At 36.2% G+C, this 1227-nt stretch overlaps 1 protein-coding gene across 1 annotated transcript in view; it reads left to right on the forward strand.

Moving 5' to 3' along the window:
• LOC106536904 (collagen alpha-1(XXII) chain) overlaps positions 1–1227 on the forward strand; it is a gene marked incomplete at both ends in the record, with an annotated part of 25430 nt that overhangs the window by 1244 nt on the left and 22959 nt on the right. Inside the window, 1 exon segment of the mRNA XM_014034246.1 lies at positions 941–1045. Coding sequence (XP_013889700.1) covers positions 941–1045 — 105 coding nt within the window.

Consider the following 1227-nt stretch of genomic DNA (forward strand, 5'->3'; position numbering starts at 1 on the left):
TAATAATAATAATAGTGCTCTGGCCCTAATAAGAAGAAAGCTTTTGGTGTGATATGTGAGATTTGCCAAAATTAGAAATTTTTTCAAAATGGCCAACTTCCTGTAGGTTTTAGAACATGGTGCCAAGAGATATTTTTGTCCGTATTGGACTAATGTACATATGTGGCTGATGTTTAGAGGGTGCTAGAGAGCCAGTTTGCCACGCTCACATCTGGATCTTTGCACCTCCCCATATTTACGCTAGTTCTATGTAACTGCCCAGTTTCATAATGTTCAGCCCACTAGAACATGGTTGAAAAAGCTTCCGGTTTGCATAAAAATAATAACAATCATGTAAATAAACAACAGGGCCTTCCACTGTTTAGAGCAAACTTGTGTCCCCGCTGTGTGGGCAGTATTATCAAAGCAAAGTAGGCAGTAATGTTTTTAAGCTGCTGTTTGTCATTATTCATTCAGCTCAATGGCTAACTCCACATGTAAAATAATTCTTATATTTAGTCTGTAAATAATACTCATACCCTGCTGCAGCAAACCTTTGCTTTTAGATGCAGCAAAACAACTCCAGGGTTATTTTCTTATTAATGAACTTACAGTTACTGCACACTTTATGAGTGTGAGTAAACATGTTGATTTTTTTCTTCTAATTAATCTCAATGAAAAACAAACAGCATTGCTGATAGCTTTATTGCACAAAAAACAATATATATAAAGACAACATATAGCTTATAGTCTTTTGTTTTATTTTGTGTTAAAGGTATACTTTCTGACTAGCAAACACTGGACAAAAACTCCTTTGTACCTGAACCTTGTGTGAAAGTATAAATGATAAATACAAGCTCTTTCTCTCTGTCTCTCTCGCTACAATCATCAGCTGGGTTTGCCTTTGCAGCCTTTATCACATTTACTCTGCATCTTTTCCCTTTTTTATTGTGTTTTTTAGGGTGACACAGGGAAACCAGGACAGTCAGGCCCACAAGGTCAACCAGGAGAGCCTGGTTTCACCGGCCCTCCTGGACCACCAGGGAAAGGAAAAGATGGCCAAACTGTAAGCAGTATTTATGATAATCTGTGTCAGCATTCAAACTGTTTTTCTGTTTACAGTTTCTTTTTTTATGCAACTACTTCTCCATGTCTACCACTTGTTTTAACCATTTTTATAAGAAAAACTTCATCTCATTTGAAAAGGGTGGTTATTTCTTTTCATATTTGTAAGTTTTATACTTTTTA

Source organism: Austrofundulus limnaeus, unplaced genomic scaffold (assembly GCF_001266775.1).
Source record: "Austrofundulus limnaeus strain Quisiro unplaced genomic scaffold, Austrofundulus_limnaeus-1.0 Scaffold2023, whole genome shotgun sequence".
Taxonomy (NCBI): Eukaryota; Metazoa; Chordata; class Actinopteri; order Cyprinodontiformes; family Rivulidae; genus Austrofundulus; species Austrofundulus limnaeus.